The sequence below is a fragment of the Carassius carassius genome, chromosome 18, assembly GCF_963082965.1.
Source record: "Carassius carassius chromosome 18, fCarCar2.1, whole genome shotgun sequence".
Classification (NCBI taxonomy): Eukaryota; Metazoa; Chordata; class Actinopteri; order Cypriniformes; family Cyprinidae; genus Carassius; species Carassius carassius.
In genome coordinates this window covers 2,976,154-2,992,674 of record NC_081772.1, presented here as the reverse complement: position 1 = coordinate 2,992,674, position 16,521 = coordinate 2,976,154, and the positions used below count along the sequence as shown (strand labels likewise).

The 16,521-nt window shown below is 36.0% G+C and overlaps 1 protein-coding gene across 1 annotated transcript in view; it reads right to left on the bottom strand.

Moving 5' to 3' along the window:
• Nucleotides 1–193: 193 nt before the first annotated feature.
• LOC132092112 (5'-3' exoribonuclease 2-like) overlaps nt 194–16,521 on the bottom strand; it is a 32,646-nt gene continuing 16,318 nt past the window's right edge. The window contains exons 19-31 of the mRNA XM_059498199.1: nt 15,897–16,004; nt 15,676–15,765; nt 15,359–15,431; nt 15,179–15,262; nt 14,931–15,028; nt 14,003–14,082; nt 13,815–13,871; nt 13,398–13,466; nt 13,141–13,269; nt 11,682–11,842; nt 4,744–4,786; nt 518–656; nt 194–435 (exon numbers count right to left, since the gene is read on the bottom strand). Of these exons, the coding sequence (XP_059354182.1) occupies nt 379–435; nt 518–656; nt 4,744–4,786; nt 11,682–11,842; nt 13,141–13,269; nt 13,398–13,466; nt 13,815–13,871; nt 14,003–14,082; nt 14,931–15,028; nt 15,179–15,262; nt 15,359–15,431; nt 15,676–15,765; nt 15,897–16,004 (1,188 nt within the window). The 3' untranslated portion in view covers nt 194–378. The remainder of the gene's footprint in view (nt 436–517; nt 657–4,743; nt 4,787–11,681; nt 11,843–13,140; nt 13,270–13,397; nt 13,467–13,814; nt 13,872–14,002; nt 14,083–14,930; nt 15,029–15,178; nt 15,263–15,358; nt 15,432–15,675; nt 15,766–15,896; nt 16,005–16,521) is intronic.

Genomic DNA, 16,521 nt, shown 5'->3' with positions numbered 1-16,521 from the left:
ATCCACCTGGATCTATAATTGGTAAGAGAAAAGCTATGAATATTCATTTAAAGATTAAAATACAACTACAGATACTGACTCCGCTCACCACAGCTATGCAAGGCAGTTTATAAATAGATCTGCATTAAAATAAATGATTAAAATTGAATTTCTAATAAAACACAAATACAAAGAAAATAGCAAAACTCCAAAGTCTTGTCTCTTATGTGTATTTCATAAGCTTTACAGGCATATTCTTAAAAATCAGTACATAAGAACATTTTGTCAGTAAAACAGGAAAAAAAATTTTTTTTTTTTTTTACAAATCAACAGCCCAAAAAAGACAATTTTTACTTGGAAAAGAAAATAAGAAGCCTGCTTTTATATAAGGCTGAGAGATCAGTTCCAGTTGTAGCGTTGTGATGGTGGAGGTAACCCATAACCCTGTCCAAACCCCTGAAAGACAAGCAGAGCTTTCCATGAGCATGAGGTTTTATGCCTGTGTGTTTTCACTGAAATGATCAGGAGGCAGTCAGACCTGCTGATGTCCTCCTCTGCGGCTGTCCTGTTGGTTGTGTGGGGGTCTCCATCCTCCTCGTCCTCTCTCCTGGTTCTGCTGGTAAGCAGTGCTCTGGGACTGCATGGCCCGATCCCAACCGTGAGCTCCGTGCTGGAATCTGTGGAGATCAGAGCAAACTCTTCAGCAAACACAATGGTCACACAGAAAAGAAAAAAAGTCTTCGGGAAGCTTCAGAAAAAAAATCACAAACTAAGCAAGTAGCTTAAAAAGTTTCCTTTTAAAAAGCACAATTCCTATCGATTGAAATATTTTGAGCAATTCTAGAAAAATACACGTTCTTTAAAAGAATCTTACACTTTTCGCCAGACATTCCACAAATTAATGATTAGTTTCCAGTCATTTGTGAGTACTGGGTAATGTTATAATAAGTAAATAAATAAACAAAAATATATCTTTTCTATACATAGTGTCTTCAAATGTTATATTATTTGTATTCTATTTTATTTAGTTTTATTCAGCAAGGATGCATTAAATTGATCAAAACTGACAGCAAAGACATTTACAATGTTACAAAAGGTTTCCCATTTCGAATAAATGTTTTTCATTTAAAATTTCTATTCAAAGAATCCTGAGGGAAAATAAAATACATGGTTTCCACAAAAATAAGAAGCAGCACATATGTTTTCAGTGTTGATAATCAAAAGAAATGTTTCTTGAGCTGCAAATCAGCATATTAGAATAATTTCTGAAGGATCATGTGACACTGTAGACTGGAGTAATGATGCTGAAAATTCAGCTTTGATCACAGGAATAAACGACATTTTACTATATATTCACAAAGACGACAGTTATTTTAAAATGTAAATATATTTCACTGTTTTTTGATCAAATAAATGCAGCCTTGTTGAGCTGGAGAGACTTCTATTGAAAACGTAAACATTTAAAATCACCTACCTCAAACTTCTATATTTAGCTAAAAATATTCAGATGATCACATTTTCACCATTCTCTGATATTTTATGGTTTTCAAAGACCACAGAAACCCACATTTTTCAGTTAAATTTCTCAACCACAAAGATCTCAAATCTATATTGGGTACATTTCATTAAATCTTGAATCTTGAAATCCAGCAGTACAAAAGAGATTTCATCTGAAGTGGCTTTGAAAGGCAAAGGCAAGCTCGTTCTTTGATTCCCACTTCACTCGTCGCCATTAAAACTAGTCCAACGTCTCCTGAATGCTACAAATAACATGGCTGTAACCTGGGCACGACCGTAAACCAGCTCACCAAATAAACGTCTCCCAAAATCTAAGGTTCTTTACAGAAGAGAGGCGGACTTCAGCATCCCTCATTACTGACGCAGCTCACAATCTTCCTGAGGAATCCATAATCCCTCCTCCAGGTTCCTTGTCCAAACGGTTAAAGAAACTCTGCTCTAATAACTACTGACCTAAGGTGACACAGGGCCACAATGGACTGCTGGGCCGAAAAATTTGAACCAAAAGAAGCTGATTAGTCTCTGAAGTGGTCTGGAGCCAGAATCAATGGCGGCTCTGTGCGGCCCCCAGTGGCCCCTGCACACAAGAGACGGTGAAGCACAACTGCATTAGCGCTGCCTCATTAAGCCCTGCAAACCTCTTTAGGAGAACATTTGTTTAGCACTCAAAGACAATAATTCAGTCCGGCCCCCCCAGGAAGAACATCAATAACCTGTATCCTACACAGAAAGACCAGTAACACTGGGAGAGGAAAGGTAACTGGAGTCTGTTCGGTCATATCAGGGCTGCAACAAACCATTAAACCCTAATCTAATGATTATTAGAACAATTAATAACGGATTATTTCACAGATGAATTAGTAGGTTTTGACTGATTATTCCAGAATATCTGCATGCTGTTTAAGAGCTGCACAAATAAAATAAATACCGTTTGAATGGGGTAGAGCAATGTCTAAGGCAACATATTAAACCGTAAAATGAGTAATAAAACAACTTACAGTTCAGATACATGTTTTTACAGAAAACAAAATTGCATTAAATGATAAACTTCATATTTCAGCCTTTTTCTTCAAACCATTTTGTAATCAAAGGGATGAGTCAAAAGTATAAATTATATGAATTTAAAACAAACATACCTTACTGTCTTTACAAGGCATATTAGTTTTTAGCAATCCACTGGTTCACATTTACAACTGCGTGTTTGCTGCATAAAAACATGGGTCGATTTTCACACTGGTCTGAACAAAAACATCAGAAGGGCTTATTAAAACGCAAATTCATTCTCTGCCAGTAGGTGGCAATTTGGAACAGCAGAAATATAGCCCTTTCCCCAGTAACGGCGGTTTACAAGCGCTACTTTATCAGGCATTATACATGGGCATTAGGGCTGGGTAAGGGGTAGGGCTTAAATTCCAAGAATCGATTAGTCTCACCTGTTTTCAGTTAATGGATGGAACACTGAAGGGCACTTCCCATCCAATAAATCGCAATAAGCAATGTGCTTTATTTATATGACAGAGTCTCAGGTTTCAATTTATGTCTATTGTATTGCAGTATTCAAACAATAAATGTAGTTTTGGCGCAGTTTAATGTGGATTGACAGATCGCTGTAGTACCCGAGTTCAACAGATGCAGCAGAGCGAGGAGCATGTGAACGGATCATCTCCTCAACATTAATACCAGTTTCAGCACAAAATAAACATCATGACTAAACATCCGAAGGTAAGTTAAAAGAAAGAATACAAATTTACAATCCGTATCCTCTCACATAATCGCTCAATCAGTGTTTCAGCCAGGCAAATACATCAATATAACAGCTGGTAAACAATGAAACGTAACGTCACATTTACCTCAGAAACAAACATAATCGGTGACCATAAACTCATTAAATCACATAGAAAAATAAACTGTAGAGAGGGGCATTTTGCTAAATATATGCACTATACAACATATTCATTATAATTTTAACTGTTCTCATGTTTATTTTAAGTTTAAATAAATCCACTTTTTTTATGACAGTCACCACTTACATTTGTACATTTTAAAAATACGAACTGAAGTAGAAATATTATTATGTAACTAACTTTATTATTTTAAAAACTTCATTGTGTAATTTTAACAGTTTGCTATAGCTTACAAATCAGTAAGTTTTAACATTCAATATTATAGTAATGTAGTACCAAATGATATATTTTAGAGCATTAGTTGAGATTATTTTTCTTGAGAAAATTTGGCAAGTACTGTACCTGATATATAGATCTAAAATAATCGATATTGAATCGAATTGATAATCGATTTGAAAGCTTGTGAATGAGAATCGAATTATAGAATTTGTCCAGCCCTAATAGGCAAGATGACATTTTCTGAAGACAGCCGGTTCCCTTCAGAAATACATTCATATAAAAACCGATACAATGAAATCATAGCCTTTCTCAGTAAAATTTAGCCATATCATAATTGTCTTCCCACTTCCAATTTAAGATGAACCATTTAAGAATTTATGACTTTAAATTTGATGCAACTAAATTTAACACTTTAAGGACCTGTGGAAATCCCATTATTCAGCTTTAGCAATTCATTAAAATACTGAGTTATATGTTTATAGAGCTGCTTTACAGCAAGTTGTAATTCTAACTAAAGCAACAGTGATGCTGTTTTTCATGTTTAATACTGTAAAACTGCTTGCTTTAAAGAAGCCTATTGGATAAAGTGTTATAAATAAATGTGACGTGAACTGGTGCAAACATTATCGCTATGTTCAGATGCTTTCTTAACTGCTGTTTTCCCATACTGGCATGTTTGTTGTGTTTATTTTGTTATTGAGAGTAAAGCGCACAGCACATATGTACATATTCATCTAAACGAAGAATGGAAATGTACCATTACTATATCAGGGCACTTACATATTTTTATTTTTGTAAAACCTTTATACACCCTTTCAGTCCAGCTTCATTTGTACGTCTCATAAGTGTGCCATCCTCTTGCATGTAGGAAAGCTGAATTACATTCCAGCGCTACAGCGCCACACTGGTCAAACTGCATTATTGCAGGTTCATAGGAGATCAAATGACTATTCAACAGTTGACAATTTTTATTTTTATAGATGATAATGTTGAATAATCGTTTCAGGCCTAGTATGCTTGTAGAGACACATAATCCAGACCAGCTTGAAATGTACTGTCACAGGTGCAGTGTAACCTTTGGGACTAAACATACGTGACTGTGAATAAAGAGAAAAGCTCTTACCTGGGATTCGCTGCGATGGCGTTCACTGGAGGTGGTCTGGAATCTGTCAAGATGAAAGCAGGCAATTAGTTTTTTATTAGTGGCATTTACTAAAGCAGTTCCAGAACAGAAAACTATGTAGGGGTTCAATTTATGCACAACTATGATAGAAACATGAATAATTCCTCATATTTAGGGAGAGGAGAGGTGCAATTTCACCTTTCTAAAAAAGGTGAAAAGGTAAAAAGAATTCCTCCCAGATGTTTAAGCAATGCAAAATTGGGTTCAGGTCATATAAAAAAAAATAAATAAAAAAAAAACCAACACGCTGACAATTATAGTTCCAAGAACATTGATTTTTTTTTCAAGAAAAACTTGGAAAAAAATTCATGTTAATCCCAGATATTTACACTGAAGATGGGCTCACTTGAGACATTAAGAAACCACGGAGCAACCACCTAGAACAGGGGTCATCTAACTCAGTCCTGTAGGGCCGGTGTCTTGCAGAGTTCAGCTCCAACCCCAATTAAACACCTGAACCAGCTAATCAAGGTCTTACTAATGCATACTAGAAACCTCTAGGTAGGTGTGTTGAGGCAATTTGGAGCTAAACTCTGCAGGTCACCAGCAGTCCAGGACCAAGTCTGGAGACCCCTGACCAAGAAGATCCTAGCAACTAAAACAAACAAACAAAAACTAAATCTTAGAAATACCCTTGCAACCACTAGGCACTGAAAACACCTTAGGAAGACACAGGCAACCACCCATAAAACACTAGCATTTTAAAAGCAAGTTTTGGATAGGTAAGCACCACTCAGAATATAATAATAAAAAAAAAATCTAGTTTTAATCCAATTAATTTGTCTGCTTTAAATGCAGAACCTTGAATCTAAAAACTACAATGATTTTCTGAAGAGCTGCCACAACTGGCTAAACAAGATAACATTTCAAATGCTACATGGACCACTTCTGAGAAGCATGTTTTCTATAAACTCAAATTTGTAATCATTCTTTGACATTGAGCGGCAAAACAACTACCGCCACACACCAGGCTACAGCGGGGTAAAAGGTCTTAATGATAATTAAATGAGATAAAATTCATTAATCTAATTTGTATCAGCTTCCAATTTCAGGGAAACAGTTTGAGAGATGAAGTAAATTGAGTTGTTCAGTAATATGAACAGGATTTAGTGTTTGAGGGGGAAGGGGGTGGGGGGTGTTAAAAGTGGCACATTTGCATTTCTTCCCGTGCTAAATGAAATAAGCATTCATCAGCCAGCGCTGCGGCGATCTCAAGTGCTCTAGTTCCAGCGCTGCAGGTCCTTCACAAAGACAGACTTAAAAAAAAAAAACAAAGTAGCAAGCGGCTTCTTTCCTGATCCGCTGTTGCCAAGGTGATCACCAGCTGCGAGCTGTTGGTTTTATAGGGGCAGGAGCTGAGTGTGTGGTGTGTGTGTGTGTGTGTGTGTGTGTGAGAGAGAGAGAGAGAGAGAGAGGGACAAAGACAAGAACTTCAGCCCAAAAGAGAAAGCTGTCATTTACAAATGTAGGCTTGAAGGTGGAGTAACAACGGAAAGAAACAAAAATGATTCCCCGTCTGAAAGCCGACAGGATTTTATGGCTTTAAATACAATGACCTAGGGATCGAAGCTTTAACAAATAATAATAATACTAACAAAAACGGTAAAAAAAAAACCAACAACAGCATTTACAATAATGCACTTACAGACAGTGCACAGAGGGCTTTTTCTAGAAAATTAAAAAAAAAGTTATACAAATCTTGCTTTGAGCAAGAAAAAAGAACAAAAATATTGGACAAAAGTGAACGGAAAATTTAACCGTGATAATCTTTGACATGGAGATAGTGGTGTGCAATCAGGCTTAATTAGATTGAAGTACAAAGCTGATGTGGACAGAAACAAGTTGCATTCAGTTGACATCTCTCTGTTCACGAAGAAATCACACAAATAAACTCACTGAAGTCTATGAAAGCACACTGCAGTCAAATTTTAAACATGACTGCAAATGTGAATTGTATTTTCTGCTCATTAAAGTTCATAAAAGGAATAGTTCACCCTCAGGTCATCCAAGATGTAAAGGAGTGCGTTTCTTCATGGGAACAAATTTGGAGACCAAACGGTCCAAACAGCTGACAAAAACATCACAATAATCCACACCACTCCAGTCCATCAGTTAACATCTTGTGAAGTGAAAAGCTGTGTTTGTAAGAAACAAATCCATTAAGACATTACCTTGAAAATGTTTCCATTGGAAAAGTCTCCTGAATCAGGAGAGAAATATGCACAGATCAAGCAGCCTTTACAAGCAGAAACAGTCCAAAACAGTTCTAAACAAATATTTTGGTTGATTTTGATGCAAGAGTACAACAGGGGATAGACTTTTTCACTAGGACTCAAGTAGCAATGGTGTTAATGATGGGTTTGTTTCTTACAAACATGCAGCTTTTTATTACACAAGATGTAAACTGATGAACTGGAGTGGTGTGGATTGTGATGTTTTTATCAGCTGTTTGGACTCATTCTGATGGTACCCATTCACTGCAGATGATCTACTGGTGAGCAAGACACTTCTCCAAATCTGTTCCCATGAAAAAACAAACTCATCTACATCTTGGATGATCTGAGGGTGATTTTTGAGTGAACTATACCTATAATAATGCGTTTCCAATGTTTGCACAGATTGCATACAGGCAGCCTATCGCTAGTGTTAAATATCTACTAGCAGGGCTTGACATTAACACCCGCCAACCCGTCAAATGCGGGTGGATTTTGCTCGTGGCGGGTAACACAGTAACTCCAACTAGCCACTTTGGCGGGTTGAAAAATTGCCAGTGTGAGAGTTGGAGGCTAAGTATAAGTTTAGCATAGATATATTTTCACTCTCAAACACTCTTGACTCAGACTGAGGGCTAGAATTTCACTATCCGTCAAGTGATCTGTGATATTTCTTAGTTCATCTCAATGGATACGCAGCCACCTGTTTTAAACTCTAGTGTGAAGGCACACAAATCGCCGTCGCTTTCTCTCACACACACACGCAGAGACCGAGAGAGAGAGAGAGTGAGTGAATTGACTCGCTACATTTAAAAAATATTCTTTGTTGTATTTTACTGTCAAAATAACAGTGTTCCTACGGAAGTCTTCAGCTTTTAAGAACAGCTGTGTTTTTCGGTAGTGGGTGGAGTTAATGTACAAACGGCAATCCCATTGGCTGGTGCTCACCTATTATCGTCCCTGTTTTGATTTCAGCAAATCAGTTCAACCAAACGCACAAAACCTGATTAATATTCATGAATCCAGCAGCTCAGTAATCCTTGGTGTGTTTTAGAGTTCTTATAAGAATTTGTGTTATTATTATCCTATCAGTATTTTTGTTCGTTTTTTTCCTTTTTTTTTTGTCAGAAACATTGAATGACAGAAAAAACAACCACATCTCAAGTTAAAATGACTAATATGCATTCAAACATGGTTATCAAATTTACTTCTAATTAAGTTATATTAAATAATACTTTATTATAAAGCTTGACTGACTGATGTTAAAAGTGTATTTAAAAAAACTGCGCCATTTTACAAATATATATATATATATATATATATATATATATATATATATATATATATATATATATATATATATATATATATATAAACAACAACCACATATATATATATGCAACCTAACCAGTAGTCATTATTAGGGCCTGAGCACAAAAAACAAACTGAAATGTGTTCTTTATGATGAGGAACGTTCCCCTCAAATTTTAATGAAGATAAAAGCAACTTTGTCCGAACCATGGCATGCATTTTTCGTGAGGTTTTTTATTTTTCAGTTTAGTTTTTTATCTTTTTTATTAATCTTCTACTTCCATGCACCACTTTTATTATGCAATAAGAAGCTAATTTTTATGTCTTTATCTTAATACATGGTTTTATTTAAAAAAGGAGCTTTACACACAACCTTATCAGAGCTAATGATAATGACCTGTATTGTTATGCATGTATGTAATCTCAGTGGTTTTACATTTATAAGGGTTGTAAATCTAGTTCAAGTAAATATTAGCACGCCATAGTCAACTTTTATCAGGTAATTTCACAACAACAAAAATGTGGCTAGTAAAAATGCTGTGTGGCTAGTAACTTTGGAAAACCATTAGCCACATTGGCTAGTGGGCAAAAAAGTTCATGTCAAGCCCTGTCTACTAGGTACCTTTAGAAAAGTCTTCAGCAATGGAAAATAAGTCTTTCAGCTAAAGTAAGTGCATTTCAGCTACAATGTCTTCATCCATTTTATTGTATATGCATTACTGTAAAAACAAGAAAAGAGTTTTCTGTGGCGATCAACAGCATGCAAAAGATGCTGTCAGGTTTCCTAGACGTTTAATTCGGCAGCTAATAAACACCTTCAAAAATCCAGTATGATATCTAATTAACAGAGAGAGAAAGGGGCCGGACCACCCACTTACACCTCCATTATAAAACACTAATTCATCCCGGCTCATCTCACCACCTGTCAAACGTAAGATAAAATTACAGCCAATTCATCCTGCTCTCAATAAACACTGACTGCAGTCCACACACTGAATGTTGGGAAGTTGAAGCCAGTTGATACAAAGCCTAAATAGGATTAAAAACACAACAGTAAACGGTGTTCTCATTAACGTAACACCGGGATTACATCGTCCCAGAGCGCAGACGTACACACAGATGGACCCTGATCTCTGTAATGAGCCTTTAATGAACCTCTACATTACAGCTTATCAATATCCATAGAATGAAGACCACAGGACTGTAATACACTAGTTGGTCCTTTAGCACCAGCTGTTTTGATTAGGGTTAACAAAAGCCTTCAGCGCGTCTCGGGAACTCCACATTGAGCTGACGACGCAGGAGGGAGAGGGAGACAGACAGTGAGATGGGAAAAGTTAGCGAGGATTTGGTATCTGGCACACAGACACACTCCTCTAGAGAAAAGCAGCACCAGCAGAACGGTTTGAGAACACGTCAGGAGGTAATCAACGCAACTACATGACTGATAAAACTGTTAAAAGAGGAGTTGAATTTCAGAAAAGCAAAATCTGATTCTTTGGGCGGAACACAAAAGGAGATGTTTGGGAATATGCTCATGCTGCTCCTTTCAATTAAAATGAATGGGGCTGTTGAGCTCCAAGGAAAAAAAGAAAAGCAGCAGAAAAAGTTTAAATGATTCGCGTAAAACACTCTGAAGTCAGTGATCACAGAAAAACTGATAAAATAAATGAATAAATAAATAAGCTTCTGTGACTGAAGGTTGCATAATGCAACGTCAGCACTAAAGGCTATTTTAACGGCAAGAAAAAGCTGAAAAAAAAAAAAAAAAGATTAAACAAACAAAACATGCATGGATTTTTTTTTGGGGGGGGGGGGGGGGGGTGTAAAGCTGAATTTTCAGCATCATTACTCCAGTTTTCAGTGTAAGAAATTAATTATCAATGTTAAAATCAGTTGTGATCTTCATATATATTTTTTTGGTGTAAACCCTGAAACATTTTTTTGTTGAATAGAACATATAAAAATGAAAAGCATTTATCTGAAATATTTATGTAATATTTTGTAACAAATGTCTTTACCGTCTCACATTTGATCAATTTAATGCATCCTTGCTGAAGAAAAAAACTTCACTAACAAAGGAGCTAACCCCACTCCCCTCCCAAAAACACAAAAATTAAATCAGCATAAGAATCGCAAGCAAAATATCTTGAATATTTACTCTGATTGCTTTATTCATAGAAACATGGCATACAGAAGGGTTAGCGTGCTGTACGTTTAACTGGAGGGTTTTGCACGAGGCCCAAGCGCACAGGCCACTGAAGAGCAGCAGTGATCAGCAAAACCCCCCAAACCTCTATTTGCATCAAGTGGCAGCAGGGCGGCTTCCATTCGCCCACAGATGCGATTATTCATCAACTTGCAAATTGCCACATCAAAGTGACAGCGGAGGAGAGCAGCACAGGAGACGGGAGCCACTCACGGGGGCGACAGAGACAGAAACTGAGGAGGACAGAAGGTCACTGTACATGTTAAGAGCGACTCCTGTCCCTCAGTGTCACCTAACTACTGTATTAAACGCTGCTTGGACAGAGCTTGGATTTTATGACAAAAGCCTTGGTATGAGGAACTGCACATCAACGTAAGTTACTTTTGCAGGATATTTGAGTAATAAATGATTTTCGCGGTTGGATCTTAAAGGGATACTCCACCACAAAATGAAAATGATGTCATTAAATCACTTACCCCCCATACTGTTCCAAACCCGTAAAAGCTTTGTTACTCTTAGGAACAAGATATTTTGAGAAAACTTTGTAAGCGTATAATACAAAAATAACGACTTAGTTCAACAATTTCTTTCTCAACAGTCTCCTCTGTGTCTCTCCAGAACACCTTATGCTGCGTATGCTCTTCTGTGTCCTCCACGCCACAAGGATGTGCTGTTTTCAAAAAGCAACGCATAAATACACATAGAAACACTGCATCCTTGTGGCGCGGCTGACACAGAAGAGCATATGCAGCATAAGTTAAGAAGCCAGGTGTGTCTTAGTGATGATGCACGTCATTGTGCAACTCTTTTACCGGGTGCTTTGAAGGCAGATCAACGTTCACGACGAAAAAAAATGTACAAACTAATGAAGCAGAGATTGGGGAGCTCCTCACTATCCGCGCTGAAGCAGAGATCAATCGCCAGCTTAGTGAAATGGTAAACGTGACATTACACTTCATATCCTAATGTCATGTGTCTTTACAGGTTCTTTACAGAATGTGTGTGAATGGACACAGACTCTGGAAAATCACTGGCAGTGTGAATGAACCATAATCAAATGATCCCAGGACAAGTCATGGGACACATTACCCATGTATTTTCTGGAATCTCTGTCTGAAAGAGGCTTAGGAAAGTGGAAAACTCACATTGGTTTTGAGGGTAATGGTCTCTTTGGGGTGGACGGTAGTTTCCTTGATTATAGTTTCTGGGGGGTGGGGCATTGCTGTATTGACCGCCCCTATGCTGAGCCTCGTAAGGCGGGCCAGAGCCAAACAGACCCGTCCCTTGATTTCTGTCCACATAGTGACTGTAGAGAGAGAGAGAGAGAGAGAGAGAGAGAGAGAGAGAGAGAGAGAGAGAGAGAGAGAGAGAGAGAGAGAGAGAGAGAGAGATTAACTTTAACATAAGTTAGTAGTTTATACATGTTAATGATCAGGGTTTTTAGCCTCTGGAAGTCCATGAGGTTTTCAGAAATGTTTTATATCATTTAATATTACATAATTAAAAACTTCTAAATTTCTAAATGCATTTAATTGGTTGTTTCTTATTTCTGGTCCATAAGTGGTTGGTTTGTCCCAGAACTGACTGAGATGCTAAGAGAGGGATGTTTGGGTCGCTATCAGTACGTAAAACTAAAAAAAAAAAAAGTATAAAAATTTGACAATTTAAATAAAATTAGTAAAATATAAACGTTAGATGAAAAAAAATATATATAGTCACTTGAAAAAAAAGAACATTACCTAAAATAAAATTTTACAAAATCAACTAAAAGAAAATGAGAAATGTTGACTTGTCAACTAACTGAAACAATAGTTTAAGCTGACCTACTAAAATAGCAAAAAATAATAGATAAAAAATAATATATAGATTTAAAACCATAAATAAAAGTGATAAAAGCAATACAATTACAGTAACTAAAAACAGAAAATTTTAATTTTAAAGAAAAACAACAATAGTATATCAATGATAAAATAACAATACAAGTTGAAGTACGACATATTAAAACGGAAACAAAAGCCTAACATAAGATAAGATAAAAGATAGATAAGAAACTAAGCTTACTTTTTTACTAGTTTTTAAATTAAAAACTAATTAAAATGACAAAAGCACATACAATAAATAAAACAAACTAAAATGAAAATAAGAAATGAAAATATATATATAGAAAAAAATTCTAAATATTAATAAATATTATAATATAAATACTAAAATAACACTGTTTTGGGTTGAAAAAGGTCGATAACCCAGATCGAAAATATTGAAATCTCTCCAATATTCCAAACATTAATAATGAAATAAAGACTTTAATTAGAGATCACAGAACTATCTGAAGTCCAAGAACACCTGTCTGCAACATCCAATCAAACCCAATAACAGCTTTCATTAAGAAATTAAGTCTTTGGTGGGCATTCATCTGCATACATCTTCTCTAAACAGCATGCATAATTCATCTCTCATCACTGAATTCGCCAGATGTTTAATTAGCCTGCTTTATACCAACTATTACACCAATTGATTTCTTTTTACACAATACCACTTAAAAGCATTAAATGCAAGAACGCATCCAAACAAACGGAGGGAGACGGTGGGATTTTCATTACTTACTTGAGCTTTCTGAAACCTGATTGGTCCAAATGGGCTTGTTGGCGGTTTGGGTTAAATCCCAGTTGAGGTCTCCAGGGGCCGCGGTTACCCTGCTCCCAATCACCCGGTTTTAGAACCTTGTTAGGGATCCTGAAGAGAGAAATTATAATACATAAATATAAAACATTACTACATCACTCCATCATTGAAATGCCCATTCAAACTCGCTTTTACGTGAATATTCAATAGGTTTTAATATTGAATAGTGCAGCACTTACTTAGCCCCTGGTAGGACAACAGCCTTGAACACAAAACCATCATCATACTGCGGATCCTTGAATTTGATTCTGTCAACCAGAAACCATCAGTATTTAAGTACAAACATTTAAGTGCAATTCCTGGATATATCTAATTCCAATGAATGCCTCAATCCAGACTTCATCTAAAGTTTTGTTGAACATCCCAGGTGTATGACCTCTAGAAGAACCAGCAAATATGTTCAGGACAAGGCCGATGTTTCAATGCCTGACACAAATATGAGTCCTTGAGTAGCTAATAGGGCTTAAATGTCTGATATCCAAACTACTAAACCAAACGAAAATAGGTCTATATACAGATCACTCCTATGAATCAGATGATATTGGACCACTTTGAGATTGGCTGATAATCGGTTGATGTATAAAACAAACTCTTACCCAATAGCACAGTTGCTGCTGATGTCTCTCAGTGTTGGGATCGGTGACTCCACTGGCCTGAAGAAAACAAAAATGGTGTTTCACAGGATTTGTAAGGCTTTAGTCTCAAGTGCCTCAACGGACACTGCCGAGGTAATGGCAAAACACCGAAAAGCATCAAAAAACAAGATAAATCTGTTGTCTCTTACTTATCTGGTAGAATAGGGTCTTCATCTAGATTTAATATACCTTGGATTCCATGACACAGTTCTGCAGGGATCTCAGTGTCCTTGAAGAGAGAAAGGATTGGAAAATTACAGACAGAGATTGCAAGGATCACTGAGCTTTCGGTCCAGACCGATTCGATTTGACCAAGCGCTACTTAAAATTTTGGCATAAAATAATAAAATATGTATTAGTGTGGTCAATATTGAAATAAAACATTTCACACATTTATTGATTTTTTTTTTTTTAATGTCTTTTTAGAAAGTGAATTTCCTTGAACTTAAACATAATTCAACTGAAAAACAAGAAATTAATTAAACAAAAATAAACTGAATAAAATTAATAATCTTGTTTTTATAATCACTGTGAAAAACATACATCAGTAAATAAATCTGAAAAAATAAGTATATATTTTCTACAAATGTTCATATATAAATGTTTATATACTTTATCTATACACATATATAAATGTATATAATAAAAAGTAAAAAAAAAAGTATTTCTTATTTTTAAGTATTAAAATGACAAATTCTTTTTTATTAAAAATAAAAACTAACAAGAATGACAAAAGCACATAAAATTACTATAGAAATAATACTAAAATAACACTAACTCCTGGGTCAGAAAATGTCAATAATTTTAAACACTAAAACATTTTTTTCTAATGGAATACATTTATTGATTTCTTTGTACTTTTAGGGAGGATTGAAAGCGCACCAAGATTAAGAAAGAGAGAATATAATATTTGATATTCAATTATTCAATTGATATTGAATAATTGATCTAAATTGTAGTTTTAGAATTATTGGAAGCCAAAATCATGATTAATTTATTAATTGTTTAGCTCTAATTTGATTTAGTTTAGGTTCACATGAGCGAGAACAAAAGAAAACTCAAGAGGAAGAGGAGTACCTCATGAGATTCTGCACGGTAGAGTTCCCGGATGAAATCACAAAGGGGATGGGACTTCCCCACAAATATGACATCACTTCCGAGACTGTTCCTCCTTACTGAAGAGAAAAAAAAAAAATTTAACACAAAAGTAAACCACTTAAGCACAAACAATTTTTTGTTAAAGAGAATACATAATGCAACATGATTGGCCAGTATTTCTGCTTGACCTTATTTAGGCATTCATAAATTAGCCAAATATGCCTCACCCTCTTCTGGGGACAAATTAGGGTAGACGTCTGCTAATGCTGCTCGTAACCTCCGCTCATCGACAAACGGCAACAAAGCAACACCTGTCGAGAGGAGAAGAGCAAATCACAATGACAGAAAACATGATACAGTACTCGTCGTTTCTGTTCAGACTGTGAAGCTCAAAGATATGTGCTGACCCTGCCAGGCGTACTTCTTCCCGTTCAAATCAATGGCAAAGTCATCAGGATAGAAATCAATGATAGAGGATTCCTGTTAAAGACAGATGAAGAGAGAAAAAAAATCATGTCACTAACTCTATATCTCATATACAAAAGTCTCTGTTCTTAAGAGTGCATGATTATAGAGCCATATGTCAATTTCATAAAAATGAAAACAAAAAACAAAATGACAAAAAAACTAATTGCTTGTGTATTGCACACTAAATGATAGATATAAATGAATATAATTAATACAAATTCATGAAGCAGCAGTCAGAGGTAAACTCGTCACTCACTGGGTCTGTCATCAGAGCTCTCCATGTTTGTGGCAGGAAGTTTCCACTGGCAGCAGGAAATACACCCATGAGCTGCTCCAGAGGTTTGAACTACAAATGAAGACACATGATAAAATTGTGTTAAACCAAGTCAATATCAGCAATACAAGAACAATGCCCTGACACACAAACTCTTATGCACTATTTGTTTTGGCTCAGTGTTGAAATGTGTTTCAAATTACCGGTTTGGTCCCTTTTTCGAAATTGCTGAACATGCCCTTGATGTCTCTGAAGTCGGAGGCAAACGGAGCATAATGAAAGGGAAAATACCACTTCCAGGACGCGCAGCCCTGTGACATAAAAACAGACAATTAGAGACATCCGTCGTACCGCACAAAGACGAGTTAAATACATCTTCAGTTACTTCAATCAGAAATGCTTGATTTTGGAAAAACCTTCAATCAAAGTCATTTTTAAGACCTCTTCCATTAGCCTGTCACACTTACACTTTCAATGGGAGACCTTGATACACAGTCAAACCTACAGCTCAATTAACACTCCAGAGGGCATTTAGACCAGACAGTTTAAAAGAGAGCTTCAACAACAGACACACACACACTATGAAAAGACCACAATTTGTGGATTTAGTCCATGTCTACTTTAAGGTCATCAACATTTACAAGATTTTTAAGTAGATATGCATGTACAAGCCCAAAAAACTGATCCAAAACACAAGCAGAAAAAAAAAATGCACCAAGAAAGAAAATAAGAACAATTTGGTTAATGTCTGCCTTCATCTGCATTTCTTGTTTTACTAAGGTTGAGAGTTAATTCATATCTGAAAATCAGTTCTTTCAAATGATATCC